General features: G+C 49.2%; 1 protein-coding gene and 1 long non-coding RNA gene across 2 annotated transcripts; one reads left to right on the top strand and one right to left on the bottom strand.

Moving 5' to 3' along the window:
- The first annotated feature begins 8,240 nt into the window (after nucleotides 1-8,240).
- Nucleotides 8,241-9,049, top strand: LOC308621115. The gene is made up of 3 exons (XR_014016409.1): nucleotides 8,241-8,382; nucleotides 8,645-8,749; nucleotides 9,019-9,049. It is a non-coding gene; the product is annotated as an uncharacterized lncRNA (long non-coding RNA).
- Nucleotides 9,050-9,437: 388 nt separating this feature from the next.
- On the bottom strand, nucleotides 9,438-18,593 carry LOC308620075 (NUT family member 2G-like; the record flags this gene model as incomplete). Its single annotated transcript, XM_081239412.1, is given in 8 exon segments — nucleotides 9,438-9,718; nucleotides 9,721-9,748; nucleotides 10,269-10,385; nucleotides 10,790-11,085; nucleotides 11,535-11,707; nucleotides 12,747-12,875; nucleotides 13,853-14,501; nucleotides 18,503-18,593. Coding segments are annotated over 8 exon segments (1,764 nt in total), but the record flags the coding sequence as incomplete, so codon positions are not given.
- Nucleotides 18,594-19,142: the final 549 nt, after the last annotated feature.

Genomic DNA, 19,142 nt, shown 5'->3' with positions numbered 1-19,142 from the left:
TCCATTTCCAAAGGGAGAACAGGAATTCAAAACATGCTATGCCATAAAACGTTTAATTCAGCATTTTAAAATATTTTGAGCATTTTGAACTCAATGTTTTGTAACTTCTAAAAAAGTATAATGTATATACATAATTTCCACACATTTAAAATGAGTTGTTAAATTGTTAAGACCTGACTTCTTTCTCAAAATTAAGGTATGCTAGTCAGACCTGAGAATAGCCTCCAGAAGGCGACCAAGTTTCATCCCTGCAAACAACTGCATCAAAATTTAACATTGCTTCCAACAAAAGCAAGGACTTTCTAAAGTTAAAATTTGAAAAGCCAGTGATAATAGTTAATCCTTGAAAAAATACCATGACCCAAAGTCTGAATAGCTCTGCAAATATTGGTTGTTTCAGAAGGAGACCACCTCTAATTTGATGGTTTAGTAGAGCAAGGGCCTTTGAATCTAGACAAATCTCACAAAGCTGCTAGATCAGCAAAACTTGTCATCAGTTCACGCATGCTCTGATTTTCCTGCTCACTGAAGTCTACCTATTCTAAGCACCTTGTATTAGCAGAGTTTGGCTCTTGCATTTCAACAGACGTAAGGCCTTAAATTCGAGGGTCAGCTGTACAAATGGTTGATATATTACTTTGTAAACAGAGTTTCATCTATGGAATGGGATAAATGTCTTCCTTATGTCTCATTGTTTTGTGAGTATTAAATTAGATAAATATATGAAAACACTTGACACAATGACTGGTAGGTAAACTTACTTTCTGCCCATTTCTTTTGCCCTCCCTTTTTTTCTCCTTAAATTGAGAAAGATAGGATCTTATTATGTTATTCACGTCAATGTTTTAGTGCTATATCACTCTTCCATTACTTCTCCCCAAAGTATATTTTTAAAAATCTCACAGAAAAAAGTAGTGATTAAGTTTAAATAATTGATATTTCTCAATCCCTAGACAGAAGTATATCTAATAAAATTAGGTTTGTTAATCCTTGACTGATAATGACAAGAAAATAAAGAAGTATTTCTAATTGGGCAATCCATCCAACTGGCTCTCACCGTGTACCAATGGATTATTTTATTTCATCTTTATTAAAGCTACAACACAGAGAACATTAGTTGAGTTTACGTTGTAACTGCCCTTTCTCATTATTCCTGACCTGTATCTAACTAGCAGACAGTTACTTTTGATTCTTCTGAGAAAGTTTCTAAGGCATTGCTTTTCTTTATAAAATAACCTTCCTGAAGGTAATGCTAATTTTAACTACTGATCAAGATGGCCTTAATGTTTCCCTCAGTTTGGCTAAACTTCAGACAGGATTTTTCTTTACCATAGGCCTCTAACCTCCCTTTTCTGAAAACATTTACTTTAAGAAACTTGAAATTGTAAATTCTTTCTCTGCCCCTTTGAGATGTAAATTTTCTCCTAGTCACTTGATAATTTTCCAACCCAGAAATGTCTTTCTCAAGGACCTGGGAGTCAGCTCTTTGAAATATAACCTTCAAGAAAGGTATTGCCCCTAGTTCCCAGTCTCTGTGGGGAGTATAGGAGCCTAACTTTAATAAGAGCCAAAGCAAACAGAGATGGTCTAATTATATTGACCAACCTCTTCCCCAGCATCCTCTACTATTTTTCCTACAGCTCATCCTGGCATCTAAAAACTTCCATGCCTTTTGTTCCAGTAGAACGGAGTTCAGCCTCTCTCCCCTATTACAGAATCATCTTGAGTAAAGTACTCCTTGCCTGTTTAACCATCTGGTGCAATTTTTCTTTGACATCACTCCATCACATACTCCAAACTGCCTACCACTTTCAGATTAATCTTATAAAACTTTGTATATGTGCTGCTGAAGTGAGCACAATCTTTATAGAACTTTGAATCACTTCCTATTTCCTGTGGCATGAAGCCCACCATTCAAACTTCTCCACAGTTTTCTACCTTCCAAACGCATTAGTGTTATCTTCCAATTCCTGAATTCTCTCCTCCAATAATATTAGTACATTTTCTTCCTAAACATGGCTAACATTTCCCCATTTTGAGATTTCATGTCTCTTCTAATTTTTTTAATATTTCTAAATTCTATTATACTGTATTTGCCGATAACAAATAAAATAGAAATTGTTTCAAGTCTTTGCAAATAAATTTAATACAGGGTATTAAGAACACCAGTGATGAAACTTCTGAGAAGGGCCACCTAGATAATGGAGTGATTAGTAGGAACAGGAATTTACTTGTACCCCTATGCTGGAAAGGCAAAGTTAAGGAGAGGGTTGTAAAGGAGTCCAGGGCCAGGTTAAATGATCATCAATGTCAGACCATACCAGTTCTGTCTCATTGGAGTTGGAGCCGTGGAAGTTACACATTTGCTCCTGGAGAATCTTCACAAAGTAGAGGAAGAAAGGGAGAAATCTCATAGCTTATCCCTAAACTCCCATATACCCTCAGTTGCTTCTTTTTGGCTGCACCTGATCAGAAGTAAGCTGCCTCTATGAGTCTGCTATCATGTGATACAAAACAGATTCAAGAAGGCACAATGATTAAATTCAAGAAAAAGCAGTCCCAAACTAGTATTTTTGCTTGAATGTTGGGCAACAGTCTGTTTTCTGTATTTTTTCTAACTTTATTGAGATGTAATTGACATATAGCATTGTGTAAGTTTAAGGTGTACAACCTGTTGGTATGTTACATGTTGTGAAATGATTACCACAGCGGAGCTAGTTAACACAACTCCGTTACCTCGCATAAATACCTTTTTTTTTTTTGGTGAGAACATTTAAGATCTACTCTTTTAGCAACTTTAAAGTATATAATACAGTTCTGTTAACTGCAATCACCATGCTGTAGATTAGACTCCCAGAAATTCATCTGCTAACTGGATATTTTACCCTTTGGTCAACATCTCCCCATTTCCCCCAACCCCAACCCCTGGCAACAACCATTCTATTCTCTTGTTTCTCTGGGTTTGGCTGTTTTAGAGTCTACAATTTAGTTATATCATACAGTATTTATTTTTCTCTCTCTGACTTATTTCACTCATCATAATGCCCCAAGGATCCATAAATGTTGTTGCAAGTGGCAGGATTTTCTTCTTTTTCATGGCTGAATAATATTCCATCTATGTACATACCACATCTTCTATATCCATTTATCCATGTATGGACACTTTGGTTGTTTCCATCTCTCGGCAATTGTGAATAATGCTGCAATGAACATGCGAGTGCAGATATCTCTTTGAAATAGTGATTTCATTTTCTTTGGATATATATATACCCAAAGCAGGATTGCTAATGTATGGTAGTTTTCTTTTTAATTTTTTGAGGAGACTCCATATTGTTTACCATAGCGGCTGTACCAATTTACATTCCCACCAACAGTGCACAAGGGTTTCCTTTTCTGCATCCTTGTCAACATTTGTTACCTCTTAGTCTCTTTGAGGTGATATCTCGTTGTAGTTTTGATTTGCATTTCCCTGGTGATTAGTGATGTAGAGCATCTTTTCATGAACCTGTCGGTGATCTGGATGTCTTCATTGGAAAATTTTTTATTCAGTTCTTCTGCCCAAGTTTTAATTGAACTGTTTGAAAATCTATATCTATCTATATCTATATATCTATATATAGATATATATATATAGCCATTGTATGAGTTCCTTATATATTTTGGATATTAACACCTTATCACGTACATGATTTGCAAATATTTTCTCCCATTCTGTAGCTTGCCCTTTCATTTTGTTGATTGTTTATTTTTCTGTGTAGAAGCTTTTTAGGTTGATGTAGTTATATAACAAGTTGTATAACAAGTTGTATATAACAAGTTATATAACAAGTTGTATTTCTCTTGGTGATTTTAAGATTCCCTTGTTATCTTTAATGTTGACATTTTAATTTTAATATTTCTTGGTATGGATCTCTTTAGGTTGATCTGCTTTGGAGCTCTCTGGGCTTCCTGTATCTGGATGTCTGTTTCTTTCCCCAGGTTAGGAAAAGTTTTCAGATATTATTTCTACAAATGTTTTCTGCCCCCTTTTCTCTTCTCCTTCTGGAGTTCCTATAAGGTGAATGTTATTCCATTTGATGTGCCATAAATCCCTTAAGCTATATTCATTATTTACATTCTTTTTTCTTCCTTATTCTCTGATAGGATGAGTTCCTCTGACCTGTCTTTGAGTTCACCTATTCTTTCTTTTGCTTCATCTACTGTATTTCTAAGTTCAGTTATTGCATTCTCCAGTTCTGTGACTTCTATTTGGAACTTTCTTATATCTTCTATTTCTTCGTTGAAGTTCTCACTGTTTTCATCCATTTTCCTTCTGAGTTCAGTGAGCATTTTTATGACCATAACTTTGAACTCTTTATCAAGTAAATTACTTATGTTCATTTCATTAAGATTTTTTCCTGAGGTTTTATTTTGTTCTTTTTTTGGAGTATAGTCCTCTCTTTCTTCATTTTGCTTGACTCTCTGTGTTGGTTTCTATGCATTAAGTGAAATAGCCACATCTCCCAGTCTTGAAGAGCTGTGTGACAGATGAACCTTGTCATTTAACCGCGTCTACTCTTGGTTGCCTCTCAAACCTTTGTGATTGTCTAAGCAGTTTATTTTTAATAGACCTGGCACACCATCCCAGCAGTTGAGGGTGTGCCAAGACAAATGAGCAACCCAAAGTGGAGGATCTCAGACAGCACCTAGATTCAGGTTGATAGGAAGCCAGAAAACTTGGTAACAGCTTTTAAAGAATGCAGATATATTTAGTCTTGTGAGATTGCAAGTGTAAGCCCTGCTGCGCCCCAGAAGCAAGCAATCTGAAGGTGTTCCCTGGGGAGCAGTCACAAGAAAACAGTGCTTCAGATAAGTGTACAAGCTCCATTCTGGGAGATACCAGTGAACTGTAGTAAGGCAGAGTGAGAGTGGAGAGATGGCACCCCCAGCCTACCTTCCCCGAGAGCACATCCGTAGCCTCTAGATGTGTGCTGAACCTGAAGCCTGCTCTTAAGTCTTGTCCCTACTAGCAAATAGGCCTTTTTCATGTAAAGGCTGGGGCTGTGTCTCAGTCTGATGTGTAGTGGTACATCCTGGGGGTGGTATCCTGCCAAGAACTGTCTCTCCAATTGTTACAGTCCCATGGGACCCAGAAAAGAAATCCCTCCTGGCCTCCAGAGCCAGGTGGTCAAGGAGCATCCCCTGAGTGGAGGCCAAAAAAATGGGATCTCCTGTCTTGGAGATTCTGGCTCTCTGGAGCACATCAGAAGGAAACTGTGAAGATGATGCTTACTGGCTGAGTGAGGCGGTGGGAAGAGTGCAAAGATGACACCATTTGAATAAAAGGAAAGAGGGAAAAGAAAAAAAGAAAAAGAAGAAGAAAAAAAATATATATAGCAAGACAGAGGAAGAGCAGGGAAGAAGGAGCCAGCTGGCTGGAGCACAACGTTGTCACCTGCAGGAAAGGAAAAAGGGGAAAAAAGATGGCACCTTTCAGTTTTATCAAGGCAGAGAGAGAGCAGGAAGATGGCACCCGCCAGCCTCTGTCCCTGGGGAGTATTCCAGCAGGCCCCTGTTCCTCAGATTAATGCTTTAAAATTGGGAAGTGAGTCCCTTTCACAAAAAGTCAGAGTGCTTTTCAAAGGGCTGCTTCTACACTTGGCCCTGGGACAGGTGAGTCTGTGCACAGGCCCTTTAAGAGCTGTTCCTCAGTTCACCACAGCCCTGTGGGTCTCATGGGATGTGCCTTGTTGGTCTTCAAAGTCAGATGTTTTGAGGGTGTATCTCTCAGGTGCCAGCCTTAAAATTTGGAGTGCCCAATGTGGGGTCCATACCCTTCACCTCTCAGGAAGAAGCTCCAGGTTTTGAGTTCCTTCCTAATTGTGTGTCTCCACACCAAGGATGGGGTTTATGGCAAAATTGTGTCTCAGCCTTTCCGACCTGTTTTGATGTGGTTTCCCTCTGGTTTTCCTGATGTGAAGGGGTTGCTCCACCATCTTTTAGTTTTCTTCAGAGGAAATTTTTCCATATGTAGCTGTAGCTTTGGTGTGTTTGTGGGAGGAGGTGGGTTCAGGATCTTCCTGTGTTGCCATCTTGAACTGGAACCTATTTAATATGTTTTAAATTTTGGTTTTCAATCGTTCAGTTTGTTACTAGTATATGGAAATATGATCAATGTTGTGTATTAATGTGTATGTATTGATTTTATATTCTGAGATCCTGCTAAAGCAAGTTATTATAATTTATTATGAGTCTACTTATACCTTCCTTGGAATTTTCTATGTAGACAATTATGTCATCTGTAAAGAATGACAGTTATATTTCTTCTTTTCTAATATGTATGCCTCTTTTTTCCTTTTCTTGCTATACTACACTAACTAGAATCTAAAGTACTAAGTTGAAAACTAAGATAAGAGTGGACATTCTAACCTTGTTTTTGAACTCAGGGAAAAGCATTCATTCTTTCACCATTTCATGTGATGTTAGAAGTAGGTTTTCTGTAGAGGCTCTTTATTAGGTTGCGGTAGTGTCCTTCTAATCCTAGTTTTCTGAGCATTTTTAATATGAATGGGTGTTGAATTTCGTTAAATGCCTGTTCTGTATTAATTGGTGTAACAGTACGTGTTTCCTCTTTAGACTCAATCTGGTAGATTACATTGATGAGTTTTTACCATTGAACAAGGCTTGCATCCCTGGAATAAACTCCACTTGGTCATAGTCTGTTATTCATGTGGATTCTGATGGTAGGTATTCTTGTGGATTTCTTCTAGTAGGGTAAATTCTGGTTCCCCCAAAACGTCCGTGTTTAACCCCTCCTATGACAATATGTGAACGTTACCTTGTATGGAAAAATGGACTTTGCAGCTGTGACTAAGTAAAAAATCTTGAGATGAAGAGATTATCCTAAATTTTCTGGGTGGGCTATATATAAACACAAAGAGCTGTATAGGAGGGACACAGGAAGAGTCAGAGTTGGAGAGACCATGTGATGAGGGAAGCAGAGATTAAAGTGATGCACTTTGAAGATGGAAGAAGGGACTAATTCCAAGGAATGCAGGCAGCCTCTAGAAGACAGAAAGGGAGAGGAAACAGATTCTCCTGTAGGGCTTCAAAAGGAACAAGCCCTGAGACACCTTGCCTAATATCAGACTACTAAGCTGCAAAAACTTTCTTTCACAAAGGGTCAAGGAGGGCTGGGAGCACATATGTGCTGCCCACCTGGACAGAGGGGGACCTGTGAGGCTGACCTACAGATTCTGTGGAGGTGGAGAGACATGAGCCCCTTTCTTCTCCAAGCTCTTTGCAGGGTCCAGCAGAGAGTCATGCCACCTGTGGAAGCCTGTGGCCCCAGTTTTGCATGCTGGTGGTGTAGGGGTCATGTTCAGGGAATGTCTGTTGTCCTAACACCTGCCTGGGTCCTGGGGAAGGAATCAGAAGTCAGAAGCAGGAGAAGAGCCTTTGGCCAGCAGGGAAGGGGGGGTGAGGCCCAGGGCAGGTCCATAAAAGATCAGAGCATCTCAGTGCTTTAGGAGGAAGGGGCTTCAGAGGTGGGCCAGCACAGGCTGTGACAGAGGCTAAGCGGACTGGGAGGGGAGGCACTTCTGGGAGACAGCGGGGGTCTACCCCCTGCCCCTCATTGTTTGCTCATCTCACTCTAACGAGGGGGTCATTTCCCCTGCTCTGATGATTCGAAGCCTCTGCCGACACCCACAGGACGGTGACTGAGGCCTCCACACTCCTCAGCATGGATCCCAGCTCCCACTCAGATCTGGGGCCACAGACACCTCTCCCACCCCCTGCCGCCCCTGTGAGCAAGCTGTTCTTGTGAAACGTGGTCATAGTTTGTTAGGAGGACCTGTTTCCTATGGGGATACAAACCAGTGTTGATACCAGTACACACACACGTCCAGCCATGGGTGCAAAGGGAAGGGACAGTAGCTCTGGGGTGTCTCTGCAGACCCGGAGGCCCCGGACGCCAGTCCCCACGGCCACAGCCACATGGGTCCTCCTCCCTCAGTTGAACGAGATGCTGCTGCACAGAGATCCCACAAGTTCCACAAAGGGGCCCGACTGTCCTTTCCCTTATACACACCTTTAACGGGTGCCCCATGAATCTCCCCACACCCATTCCCCTTGTTGCATCCTCATTGGGATGAAGAGGTAGCTGCCTCCACCACTCTCCACATTGCAATAATCCCAGTGGAACTAGAGGATGCTCCCGCTACGATGAGGCAGACAGTCCTGTCCCCATGGCCAAGACTTTTCGTCTCGGGTCAGGCCACCCACACAGGAAACCCTGGATGAGCGGAGGGTCATCCCAGCGCCGTCGTCTGGCCACATGAGGAAAGCAGAGAGAAGCTCCATAATGACAAGGGCCGTCTCCAGGCTCCATCCTAGAAACTGGTGAGTGTCCAGAGGGCTGAAAGGCACAAGAGCAGCTCTGCCTCCCCAGAAGGTTCAGGGATGCAGAAGACGGTACAGATGCCCCAGAAGGGCCCTAGCCAAGCAGGCGTTAGAGAAGGGGCTGATGAGGGGGTCCCTGGGGAAAGTGAGAGCTGTGCGTTCCCAGGGGCAGCCTGAGGAGTCCTTGTCTATGTGGAGGAAAGGTGTGGCCACCTGTAGACCCAGAGCTCCTGTGACCTCCCTCATCCTTCCTTCCTCTCAGGATCACTCTCTGTGGAGCAGCTCAACACCAACAAGATGACAGTGGCCTGAGAGCATTTCCCACGAAAATGATCTTTGTTCACAATTTACATACATCACTCCAAAGGTCCTCCTCCCACACCCACCTCCCCCACCTCCCTAACCTCCCCACAATCCCGCTCCCCCTCCCCACCCTGGTGGTCCTGCCCCCCTCCCTTCCCCCCACATCATCCAGGATCAGCACTGGGAGGAGGAGGAGCCCCTAAGCTCCCCAGGGGGCTGCCCTGGGGCCTCGCCCTGGAGGGCCGGCCCAGCTGTTCCCTACTGGCTGCAGTGCTTCTTCCTCCTCTTCCCACGCTTCTTTGTGTCAAACGGGTCACGCTTTCTCTTTCTCAGCTGTGAGGGGCGAGCCAGCCCCAGAGCCAAGGCTGGCCTCCCAGAGACACCGAGGCCGGCCTCCCAGAGACGCCGAGGCCAGCCCCGGGGATGGGCAGCTTCTCAGCAGCGGCTGGGCGTCCACACAGAGCCCGCTTCCTCGACTTGGGAGCAGCTGGTGGAGCTGGGCTGAGGCCTCTTCTCTGAGAGGAGGGGGACTGGGGAGCACTCTGGGCCCCCCAACCTCCAGAGGAAGCCAGGGCTGAGACATGTGCAGGACTGAGGGACATCCCGAAAGGCACCAGTATATGCTGAGAGTCTACGATGAAGACGCTTTGGAGCACTTCCTCGTTCTCACTGGACCCGTCCCTGGGCACTCGGGCCTCCCGAAGAGGAGAGGCCTTTCTGAGAACAGACGCATCCCTGGATCTCAGTAGAGGGCCGGTGCGCCTTTGACCCTGGGGAGGGGAGAGCTGTACGGGCCGGAATATAGAGAACTCCTGACGTCCTCCAGAGGGAACAAAGACTTTGGGCCTGCACAGGGCAGTGTCTGTTTGGATGAGCCTATGAAGAGCCTGAGAATCAATCTCTGGTGGGCAGGCTTCATCACTGACCCCTAGATGGGGGTCTTGGTCGTGCCTCTGGGCACCTTGGCCGGCGTCGGACTCAGAAGGACTTGAGGCCATTCCGGGTGCACTGTGACTCGGGGCTGCCCGCACACTTTCAAGGCCAGGAGTCGTTTCTGCACCAGCTGGTAGGAGGGAGAAGGACAGTGACGGCTCCACACACACGTGTGAGAGGAGGAGCACTGGGCAGTGGGACAATGGCCCTGGGGGGGAGGAGGGGACGGGCGACCCCAGGACTCGAATCCAAATACAGACACTGTGGCAGTCCTGCCATCCTCCTGCAACTGATTCCGAGCTTTGTGACCTTCCCTCCCCTCCCGGCTCCCCATCCTCTCCTTCCTTTCACCCTGCACTGCACCCACCCCAGAACGGGCCCTTCCCCATGCCAGGTGTCCCAGGCAGGGGAGGGATGGACAGCGCTATGTGGCCCTCCTGTTCTGGGGCCCTACCTCTCCCCTGTTCACTGGGGTCCCTCTGTGCCCTGGTCTTCCTGAGTGTCCCTTGTGTCCCCTGTTCTACCGGGGATCCCTCCCTCCTCTGGCTCCCCTGGGTCATCTGGGTTCCCCTGTCCCCTGGATCACCTGGGGTCCCCCTCCCGTGGGGTCCCCTGGCTCCCTGAGTGTCCCTCTCCCTCCCCTGTCTCACTTCTTCGGGGGTGAGCCCTTCCTCCTGCTCCAGCTCCTTCTCTAGGGCCAAGAGATCCAGCTGTGGGTCTGGGGAAAGCAAATCTGCCAGGAATCCAGGGTGAATGACTGCCTCCACCTAGAACAGAAAGAAGAGGCTGTGAGCATCCTCGGCCAGGAGTGGCCTGTGAGACAAGAAGGCCAGGAGGGAAAGTGAAAAGCAGAGACCCACCCCACTCTCCTCCACAAGGCGGGGATGGTCAGCGCGCACACACACACACACATACACACACGCAAACATGCACATACACAGTCACACACAAAAGAGCACATATACAGAGGCACAAACACAGACACAAAGGCATACACACAGATAGACACAAACATATACACACAAACATCTGCGTAAACCTCCCCTAACACCAGGCTCAGGAACAAGGAGCTGAGCTTAAGTCCCAACGGCCTGAGCAGAACCCAGATCTTGGGTGCTGAGAGTTCCATGCCCTGGCATCTTGCAGACCCCAGTCTCCAGGCCTAGCCTACTTTGGTGACAAAGTCCTCCTGGGAACACAGCTTGTCGATATAGCTTAAGAGATCCGGGTCCGAGTAGGTGCCGTCCTCTTCCTGCTGCAGCTCATTTCCGTCCTCTCCCCATTCTGCATCTGAGTCGCCTGTGGCTGAGTGGACAGGCCCCACCAGCGCCTCCATGATGTCCATATACTCCCTCACAGCCTCAGGTGGAATGTCCTCGGGTGCCTTGGGCTCCGGGGGTCGCTGGGACCCGTGTGGCTTCGGGCGGGAGGGCTGGGCCCTGGGGCCGGACATCCTGGGAGCACAGGCTGCGGCAGAGCAGGAGGAAGGGAAGGAAGGTGAGGGGCTCCCGGTCCACCTCCTGACCACCGAGCGCACGCTGGTGAGGGCACTGTTGGGGGACATTGATGTGGGTGTGGGGGGGTCAGGACCACCTGGAGCTTCATGCACAGTTGGAGGGGGGAGGTAAGGGGGCATCTAAGAGAGTCACATATAAGGAAGTGGGGAACCTCCAATTTTCCAGGGGTGTCCCCATGAAGCCCACTTCTTAGGCAGACTTTGTGTGCAGTCCTTTGACAGGGAGGCGTGAGAGAAGTTACAAGATTGACCAAGTCAATACCCCGTAGTAACAAAGGGCATCTGAGACCCCACCCCCCACCCCCCGCCTCGGTGGCTGTTTTGCTTGAAAGACCAATGCCCCTGTCTTGAAGGAAAATGATCCACATGGGAAGAGTGGCCAACCCTGGGCCCCTGTTACCTGTGCGTTCAACTCCAGTGGGAACCTGGGTGGCCGGCTGAAGGCCCACTTTCGGGGCTGGGGGCCCCCGAGGATCCAGCTTCGGTGGGGCTGGAGGAGGCAGGCCCTGCGCGCACTGCATCCACCGCAACTGCTGGATCTGCATCTCCTCCTCTGCCTCAAATTGCATGAACCTGGGGTGTGACGGAGGCACAGGCCATCCTGAGAAAATGGCCTGGGTTCTGGAGCCCAACAAAGGCAGCCAAGAATGAGGGATTGGGAGAGGATGTGCCTTGGGGCTGTCAAGGCCCTGTGAGGTGCTGTCCACAGCAGAGAGCTGCTCCTGGAACTGATACAAGATCTGGGACCCTTCCTGCCTCACCAGCACTGGAGAGCATTCAACAGCATAGAGCCAGGTCGCTGCATTGAACCAGGTCAACGGGACACGTGGCTGACCCAGGGGGCACCCTCCCCATGCCCCCCATCCAGAGCCACATGAAGGGCTGACAGCCAGAGGCTGGAACAGGCATGTGTTCCCCACAGGGGTCCTTGCCCAAATCCAGGACCCTGGGTTGGGACTGAGAGTTCTGGAACGTAGACCTGGAGACAGGGCTCAGGAGAGGCTGGACGATGTGGATGCTGAGCTTAGAGGACAGGCCTTCCTTTCCTCTGAGAGGTGCTTGTTTGTTTGGTTTTGTTTCTTAAGCCAAGGGGATTACCGTGGAGCAAACACTGGAAGGGCCAGAGACCCTTGGGCTGATGACAGCTGGCTTCCCCAGCCTCTTGAGGGATGCCAGGGTACCCACTCAGGCCACTTTTCGTGAGGAGAGGGGGTCCCAAATCTATGTCAGTGGCCGCCAGCCAGCCACCACTAAGGAAGCAGCAGGCTGGCGGGTGGAGCTCTTTCCCCAGCCCAGCCCATATGGCCGGAGTTGGACCCCTACTGGACTCACAGCTTCACCCTGCCCCGTCCTGAGACCTTCATGTGAGGGCAAGGGTAGGTCAAACTCAGGGGAGGGCAGAGCTCGTGGTGGAGGAAGGACAGAAGACCCAAACTCTCAAGGTGAGGGAGGGGTTTCTGGAGGACTGTAGGGCCTCTGGGCTGCGGGCCCCCGTTCCGAGCGACAGCCCTTCTCCTTTGTCCTCTCTGATGAGCACCCCCACGGCCAGACCCTGCCCTCACCCACTCGCCTCACCCTCCACGCAGCCCCTGGGCCCAGGACGCTGACTCACTTTTGCGCCATCTCGTAGTAGATCATCCGGTCAGAGTTGCTAATGTGCTGCCATTCCTGCACGGCCCTGCACAGTCCCTCCTCCAGTGTCATGGTGGGCTTCAGGCGGGCCAGGGATCGAAGCGCTGGGCTGTAAGCACTCGGGGTCAGTCTCTGTGCCCAGCCCAGCCCCCACCTGCCTGACCCCACCCACCAATGTGGACCACACATCACTCAACACAGCATGACTGAGCAACAGGAGAGTGAGAGGCAGGTGTCTGGGAGAGCAGAGACAAGCCTTCCCGGCTACGGCTGTCACCGCCTCACACTCACTCGAGGATGACCATCCACTCCCAGGCTAGAGCTGGGACACTGTGCCCTGGGGAGCTCTTTTCCTCTTCAAGGCTGCCTTTTCATAATAAAAATCACCATCATCAATGAGGCGTGGCATGTGCCAGGCAATCTGCTCACACTTCATAGATTAGCCCAAGGAGTCTTCTGCACGGTCCTCTGAAGGTGAAGTGTGATTGTCCCCTTTTTACGAGGGACCGCAGGTTTAGGATGGAAATGCCTGCCAGGCTCACAACTCTAGTGGGAGAGAGCCCATGCCCTTAGGAGAGCTCTACCATCACCCTGTTCCTAGTGGAATTCTCCACATCAACAAAGTCGAGGCGTGCATGAAGCGCTCTCCTGGGCCCCGCGCTCCTCCCCCTTCTCCGAAGTGACCTCCCCCGGCCACGTACACTCAAGTGCTGTATGAAAGGAGACGTCAGCACAGGAGAGTGTGGCATCCACTCCTTGGCTCCTCAACTTACACCACGACCCTCTCTGACTGCAAGTCTTCAGGCCGTATTACCAGGAGAATCATGGAAGAGCAAGCTGGCTAGACTTACAGGGGGGTGGGGTCAGTTGAGATAAGGCACATTTCAGTCATGATGTCATGGACTGGCAGGCTCGCCCGTATGACTGACAGTGTGCCTTCTCCTGGCGTGGACATCGCCCTCACACCTCGCTTCCAGTATCCCTAGAAACCTAACCTGCGAGTCCATCCCCAGTTCCTCTTTATCTAAGAGCTCCGATAAGCTCATGACCCCCTGAGCGTTCATGACCCCCTGAGCGTTCACTCACATGAGAAAGCAGGAAAGAGCTTCTGCATCAGGACTCTGGGGAAGGTGTCTCCGGGCCAGTGGCTTGAGGCGCTGCCACCGTCGGAAGTTACTGTACACGCTCTGGTGGTTAGAGCAGTCCTCCTGCGAGGCATAGGGCTGGTTGGTGTCCAGGCTGCCCTCCCTGGAAGTGCCATGTGGCCATGGCCCAGAGTTCACTGGGCGAATGTTAGGGGCCATCTGGGCAGCTGGTGGTGGAGCTTGAGGAGGAAAGCCTGGGGTCCAGCCTCCCTTGCCAGCCTGAGTAACTCCAACAGCTGGAGCAGTCACAATGGTCTCCATCGCAGGGGTTGCTAAGAATATGGGTGCAGGACATGCAGCACTCCCGCTGAGGGCCCCTGGAGCGCTCCAGTTGAGGGGGCCCTGAGGAACGATAAAGGTCTGAGTCTGGGGGGCCTGCACTGGCCTCCCTTGTGACCTGACTTGTACAGTGAAGTTGCAAGCCCCAGGAGCACTGGGGCCACAGCCACCATTAGTCACCAAAGGCATCCTGGGGAAAGCTGGCAGCCACAGGCTGCTGCCAGGAGGGAATGCGGGGGTGATGAGAGGTGGCAGGTGCTGCTCCCAGGGTGGCCAGTGCTGGGCGCCAGGAATGGGTGGAGGAAAGGACACTGCCGTGAAAGTAGACAAGGAGGCACCGGGGTTCATGGTGACATCCGTTCCCAGCACTGCAGATGCTGTTGAGGCAAAGGAAAGGAGTGAATGGAGGAGGAGAATGGGCAAGTGGGACTGAGGCTTTCTGCGGCATCAGAGTGTAAATCTCCACAGATGAGAGACTCTTGGACAAGGGAAACTGCAGTGTGCAAATGTCTTCAAGTGATTTTCATGCCCTGACTTCCAGTTGAGAATTATTCCACTGGTGACCCCACGCCCATCCACCAAGCTCCCTGACCCCTGCCTGCCGAGAAGAAATTGCCTCAGCAAGCACTCACTTGGAGAGCCTCCCTAAGGCACACCCTGGCACCTAAGCCTCACAGGCTGTCTCCCAAGACCTGGAGCTGTGTGGACATCTGCTCTGTGAGAAATGCCCCTCAGCCGGCGTACTAGCAGGTGGGGCCTTCTGCAAGGTAAGTTCTAGGCCCCCAAAGGCCCTTTGTGGACAGGCACTGTGTAAAATATTAGGGCCCCACCTCCTCCTCAGTCCTCCTTTTCCTGATGCTCAGTATAAATCCCCTCTTTCTTTCCTAGCCTCACAAAACAAAACAAAATGCTGGAAAATATCTCTAATGGAATCCTGATACAAACCCATGACACTGGCCCAGAAAGCACCTGCATCTCCGAACAACCCACAGCAGATACGTAACATGGGCCAGGTCCTGCCACCCCTTCCCCAGTGCCCAGAGTCACTGTCATCAGTCAGGAGTTCTGTTCCTAGGGGCTTGGGGTGGTCTGAGAAGTAGGCACGTGTCCCTTAGATTCGGTCATTTCACAGCCAGTGATGGCTGCAGAGGATTAAACAAGGGCCAGGGAATTGTCATGTTACATTGGTCGTGGGAGTATAGACTGCCTGTGGTCCTTCCCCTTCCAGCTCCCAATAACGGAGAGACAATCTGAGATGCAGGCATAAGCCAGATGCCATGGCGATCAAGTTGTCTGAAACACATCCCTGTTCAGGAGAACAAGGTACACACCACGGTGCACCTAACTCACCAGAACAGATGTCATAGGATGTTTAATAGTAACACAGAAGATCATCTTCCTGATCCTGGGCTACACTCCTTCCCCCTTTAAAAGAGGAAGCAGGCTTCATAGACATTCCACCCGAAACAACCCCACTCCACATCTGTTCCCTGTCCATGAAGGAGTGACCTGAAATAGGAACAAACTCTTCCTCTCAAGGCAGCCTGAGGGTCCACCATGAGATACTGGACAAGATGAAGTAGGTCTGAAGTACTGCCATTCCACAAAAGGAAGAACAATTCAGAGCAACTCAGGAACCTGAGCCCTCTCTTGGCTGAAGTTACTCGTAATGGTTGCCCATCCCCTGTTGAATCCAAGGCAACAGTTACCTGAACTGACAAGTGAGCTCTGGGCTGGGAGGAGTGGACGAGGTGTGGGCTGCGGCAGTTAGAGTAACCCCCTGCCTAGCTCTCGGAGAGGACACTTCACTGCAGGTGTGGCCACACACAGCCCCATTGAATAGTTTTCTCACCAAGACCATCTCTCCCCACAGCCCCCTGAGATACAGTATGCTCCTGTTCAAATCCCTTTGAAAGATATGGTGAGGCAAGCTTCAGGTGCCTCAGGAACACAATACAGCTCTAGGCTTTCCTCATGACCCTCCCTGTGTCACCACCAGGACGTCACACACATCCTTACACACACGTTTCAAAGTGGCTTGTCTCCCTTCTAGAAAGAATCAGACTGTCTGCTGCCATCCTTTCTCCATAGCCAGGGCAATTCCTCTGGATCCACCTCCAACGACCCCTCCTCCCCAGGGCAGTCTCAGGTTTCTTCAGGCTCCCCAGTCTCCCCAGGTGAAATGTCCTTGTGCGTCCAGTGCTCTCTTCTCCCTCTACTTCAGTCCAACTGTGTGACCACAGTTAAGTGTAACGTGTGAACCTGAAGGATGTGAGGATGGCAGGGTCTCTGAGAACACACCCCCAGCCTATAGGCTTACCTCCTATTGAAGCCATCCTGCAGGCTTGGGCACGGACTACTGCTGCCTGGTAGCCTCAATGAGAAAAGTCAAGACCAGGAGCCAGAGAGCGACCTGCTTCAGCAAACGCTCGGGATCCAAGTCAACGAGGGACACGTTTGAAAGTAAACCGGAAAATGCGGGCTGAACCGTTCTGCGGTGGGGGAGGGGCAGAGGGCACGTGGGTCGGGGTGGGGTGGCGTGCGCTGGGGGGACATTCCACGAGGGCTCTGGCAGGTAGGCAAGAACCGGAAGTTCCTTCCACCTCCCACAGTGGCAACACAATTGGCGTGTGCCTCTTTAGGCAGTTTATAAACTGTTTTGATTCACGGCACCGAGGTTGAGCATGACAGTCCCTTCCTTTCACGTCTTTATCCATCAACCTAGGTGTTTTGTTTTTGTTTTTGTTTTTGTTTTGCGGTACGTGGGCCTCTCACTGTTGGGGCCTCTCCCGTTGCGGAGCACAGGCTCCGGGCGTGCAGGCTCAGCGGCCATGGCTCACGGTCCCAGCTGCTCCGCGGCATGGGGGATCTTCCCAGACCGGGGCACGAACCCGTGTCCCCTGCATCGGCAGGCGGACTCTCAACCACTGCGCCCCCAGGGAAGCCCTGGAGCTTTTATAATGAAGGAAAACGTAAATGATTTGCAACCAATAACTTCATACTAGAGGAATGGTGAGGCAAAATATTGTACCCAGGCACTCGAGAAAGGCAGGCTTCCTTGTTGCTTCCTCCCTTTGTTCAGTCATTCAACCAATTATTTACAAGATTCCCACTCATAATTCTGATACAGTATTTGAAGGACTCTTCTCAAGGCCACTGATACAAAAATTGCACTGTGCAAAAATTAGCCAGTCCCAATACTTCAATCACTTTTGTAATACTTCAAAATCCTACACCCCACAGACAGAGATAATCAAATTAGCCCAAATGTAACTTGGGAAGACCAGTCACAGAAGGGAGTATCTAAAAGTCCTTTGGATCATGATCTCTGACTATTCCTGCACAGAAGGTGGGGGCGGGCATTGACTACTGAGAAAAAACATCTCTGGACATGCATCACAAGCCTCAGAAGACAGTTCATCTTCCACTCAATCACGAAACATTAAAGAAACGAAGAGATACCATGTTTGTGTCTTGTGGAGTTTTCAAGTCTGCACTTGGAGGCGCTTAGTGCTGTTACATGTGAGGGGTCTTCAGAGGCATCCTGTTGAGTGAGAAATGCTCTAATCTTGCATTTGACCAGAAAGCGGATCTGATGATTGAAGTTTCTTTGGGAAGTATTACAAAGTCAGGTCAGTAAGTTGATCCCGCTACTATTTTTGTTGTTGTTGTTTTATTGTCAACTGAAATTCTGCAAGATATTATAAAAAAGGAGGGAGGGAAAATAAAATTGTTCCCATACTACCTGTTGAAATTGGCCCAGATTGTCAACTCTTTCTCAAAATTATTTTTAAAAAAACCCCAAAACCGTACAAAGGAAACACCTGTGAACACGGAGAAAAAATATTCTAGTAGAGTAAATGCGTTGGAAAAACTCTAGGAACGGAGTCAGGAGACAGTATCTTAAGAGTGTTTCCCAGGTCTGAAATTCTTTGCTAGCATTGTTCTTTAACGGAAACTTCAGGTGTGCTAGGAAAAAGGACCTACTGTTTTTTGAAAGGCATTAACAAGAACCAAGGAACGGCAGTCCAAAGGGCATGAAAGTACTTGCCCCAATTTGAGGCTACTGTGCTTACAGCGGAGCTCTCCAGAACTCTTTGTAGCTAAGTGCATGGGTTTCACGAGTGCAATATAAAACTCACGAGTGCACATTTCCCAAGAGCTGGTTTTAAGAAGAGACCGTCACGAAGGTTCCCAGCGAGGAGCGTCGCCAGAGAAGTTCCGCAGCTTGCCCGACCCTCCATTTCTGTCCTCTCCTGCAGAGACCTCCTAGGCCCGCGCACCCCGCGCCTGCACGCCCGCGCACGCCCACTGGGGCGGGTCTCTCGGGCACGGCGGACCGCCGTCCTCCAACAGCTCCCGGCGTCTGCTGGGGCAGTTTGCTCCGGAAGACAGGAGCGCATGCGCGAGCGCGGAGGGTGGGGCCCCAATGGCTGTCCGGCGGGGGAGGGGCCTGTCATGGCGGCCTGTAGAGTCAATTCTAGGAATCCTGAGGTAAGGGGTACGGGGACTTTTCACCCCTCAGGTGTCACCGCTCTGCACTGTTGTTCACCCTGTGGGTTATTTGTGCCCTTGTCCATGTAAGGAGACTCCCCACAATGTGGATTCACGCCCCCATAGAGCTCGATTCCCTTGAGATGTTTACCCCAGGATTATCGGCACCACTGGGGATCCGGCTGCATGAAGGGTTCAGTGATTGCGGGGCCTACAGTGGGGGCTAAATAGTGTGTGCGAGCTATTAAACAGGTGCCGTTCTAGTCTGCGCGTTGTGAAGAGTACAAAAGCTAGAGGGAAGTTCTTGCGAGTTGAAAACTCTCATCTGGTTCCGAAGGTGTAGCTCAGGTGATTGGAAAATGAGTGAAGATGGAAGGAACACACTCATCGTTTCACTAGTGTCTTCCTTCTTATCATAAAAACATCAGTCAACACTTAGGTTCAAACTGCATTCTTTT

The sequence above is a fragment of the Mesoplodon bidens genome (genome assembly GCF_964165515.1).
Source record: "Mesoplodon bidens genome assembly, chromosome: 7".
NCBI classification, from domain to species: Eukaryota; Metazoa; Chordata; class Mammalia; order Artiodactyla; family Ziphiidae; genus Mesoplodon; species Mesoplodon bidens.
This window is presented reverse-complemented; position numbering and strand designations above follow the sequence as displayed.